This window comes from Apis dorsata, unplaced genomic scaffold (genome assembly GCF_000469605.1).
Source record: "Apis dorsata unplaced genomic scaffold, Apis dorsata 1.3 scaffold_813, whole genome shotgun sequence".
NCBI lineage: Eukaryota > Metazoa > Arthropoda > Insecta > Hymenoptera > Apidae > Apis > Apis dorsata.
In genome coordinates this window covers 38,850-41,531 of record NW_006263951.1, presented here as the reverse complement: position 1 = coordinate 41,531, position 2,682 = coordinate 38,850, and the positions used below count along the sequence as shown (strand labels likewise).

At 32.7% G+C, this 2,682-nt stretch overlaps 1 protein-coding gene across 1 annotated transcript in view; it reads left to right on the top strand.

The window, feature by feature from the left end:
* Positions 1 to 2,682, top strand: part of LOC102672997 — a 105,668-nt gene that overhangs the window by 84,616 nt on the left and 18,370 nt on the right. Inside the window, exon 4 of the mRNA XM_006623069.2 lies at positions 697 to 1,020. Within this exon, the coding sequence (XP_006623132.1) occupies positions 705 to 1,020 (316 nt within the window). The 5' untranslated portion in view covers positions 697 to 704. The remainder of the gene's footprint in view (positions 1 to 696; positions 1,021 to 2,682) is intronic.

Below are 2,682 nucleotides of genomic sequence, written 5' to 3'. Positions count from 1 at the left end.
GGTTTTTTTCTTTTTTTTTTTTTTTAGAGGGAAGCTAAATTTCAAGGTAGCTCGCGTTCGACAAGAGGAATTTGACCCGCAATCGATGCCAAGCGTTGCGCATGACCGTTACCTGAAATCGAAATAAAAATTGAACTACGTTCTATTGTTCTGTGATAAAAGGTGAACGAACGGATTAGTTGGTTGAAAAATTGTAGGAATTCCTTGATTTTTATCTCGAGCTTACTTGTAAATTATATGTAACTCCTTTCCTTTTTCTTTTTAGATATGGAGCAAATTTCAAGTTTCAAAATTATTTAATTGTTGATTGGCTATCATAGTGAAAGGAGCCAATAAAGAAAATCTAACTTAAATTTATTTAAATTACAAATCTATTTCAGATTTATTACACAGAAAGTTTTTTTTTACGTGTATCTCAGAAATCAAGCAGAGCAGCATTAAGTATATAAATAAAAAATTTCATCCGTTTAAACTTTATCTCGATCGAAATGTTACCTGTCAATCACTTCAAATTCAAAAAAGAAACATCTTCTCTTCCAAATTGCCCAGTATTAATCAAAAATATAACCAACAGAGAATAAAAGAATAAAAAAATCTTGGCTCCAAATGAAACAAACTTTTTTTCTTCCAAATTCCAGAATTTGTAATTAGAGATACAATCGATTAAAACCTTTACGGATTCGATTCTGGTTGCAGGTGGAAGGATGTTTAAGAGGCTGTCGAAGTCGAGGCGGCACAGCGCCGATGACGTGGCCCTTTCGTTATCGAGCCCGACGACCCTGGACGAGCCACCGGGGACGTCTACACCGCGGGACAACTGTCAGAGCATCAGTCCAGCCGCCCTGCTGAGGGTTTCGAGGACGAAGTACACCAGGAGAAGCTGCGGGGACGCGAGCGCCATGCAGGCGTTACTCGCCACCAGCAAGCAGGAACAGGAGCAGGACGCAGCCGAGGCGGATTATCAAATGGTCACGGCCGTTCCTGCCTTCATCGTTGAGCACGAGCCCGAGAAACAACGTGGTGAGTGTTTATTGTAAATTCGATGTATGATCGGTAAGTAAAAATTCCAAAATTCGAGATAGCAACGATAGTTTTCATTTTGAAAATAATGTGTTGATTGAAGAACAATCTCGAAAATTATTTGTCTTAGATAATTAGATGTTTTGTTATTTGTGATGGGGTTAATTCTCGACACGATGATTATATATGTGGAATTACATTTTGTATTAAAGAAAATAGGAAAAAAGTAGAAAAATTTATGCTCGAGTAATGGCAAGCTGAAATTCTGTTGCTTGATTTGGATCGATTTTATAAATTGATAGGTGATAATTGAGATAAATTGTTTAATTATTTCTTCCATTCTTCTAAATATTCACGTTAATCCATTAGATTGCCTTGACGTATATCAAATTAAATTTCATTTGCCTCTATATATTACGGTTATTAATAAGGTAAGCATAACGTATGAAGCATCAGTGACGCTTATTAATTGAATAATTTCTTAATCACTTCTTAATAACCATGATATATATCGTTTCTAATTTCTGTTACCAATCAATATTTACTTTCAACTAAAATTTCTTAAGAGATATTCCATTATAACGGCATATGTAAATATCATACATGCGAAGTTTCAAAGTTTCAGAATCAATAATATCCCCTATTATTCCCCGTTTATTAAATATCTCACGAGAAAATATCGTCACGCTTTTCAGGTTTCCACTGATTTTTACTTATTTTTTTCTCATAATTACAAACGATTACTCCGTCTCTTTGAGACACGAACGATTGATGGTATTCCCAATCGAATTGAAAAACATACATCGTGAGAAAAAAATAAAAAAGAAAAGAAAAAAAAAAGGGATTTGAAAAGGACGTTTGTAATTTTCCCAGCAATCAAACAAATTACGATTCGTGTCAACGAGTGTATACGAGTAAGTAGTTGTTGATTTGTAACACACTCAACGTTGTTAGAAATCCATAATTATTATTCGTAGCGACGAATAAACACTTCGTTCAGTTTCCTCATGCTAATGAACGTTCGATTATCGAGAATATTAAATGACTGTTTTATATGTCTTCTCATGGAAGATCATTACAAATAAAAAAGAAATAAAAGATTAGAGAGTAACGCGTTCATGGCTGTCATTTATGAGAAGTTTAAAATAAATCAAATTTTATATCCGTGAAGAAAATTTTGTAATTTTTAAAAACATCGTGTATCAGAATATATCTTAATATCGTGACGTGTTTCATACAAGATGAGAAGTTTAAACACGCGTGCACACATTTGAGAAGAATTAAAATAATTATTACGAAGTGAAAAGGAATTATTATCGATTGAAAAAAGGTGAACAGCGCTCTCATACATTCATGCATATTTTATTATTATAATATTATAATTCGATTATAATTTTAATAATAACACGTCATCAAATATTGCTAATTAATACTCGTCAAATTCAATAAGAATTAATCATACATTGATCAATAATTTGCATTACAGTTTCAAAAGCATTACGCTGAAAATTTACTTTCCTTTTTTTTTTTTTTATCATATACACATCTATAACACGTTACATAAAATCTGCATTCATTATCATCACAATCAAACTTGAAAAAATATTTATTCCTCGCTTTCCTTATCCAACTATATCCAACAACTTGCATTACAATAAAACC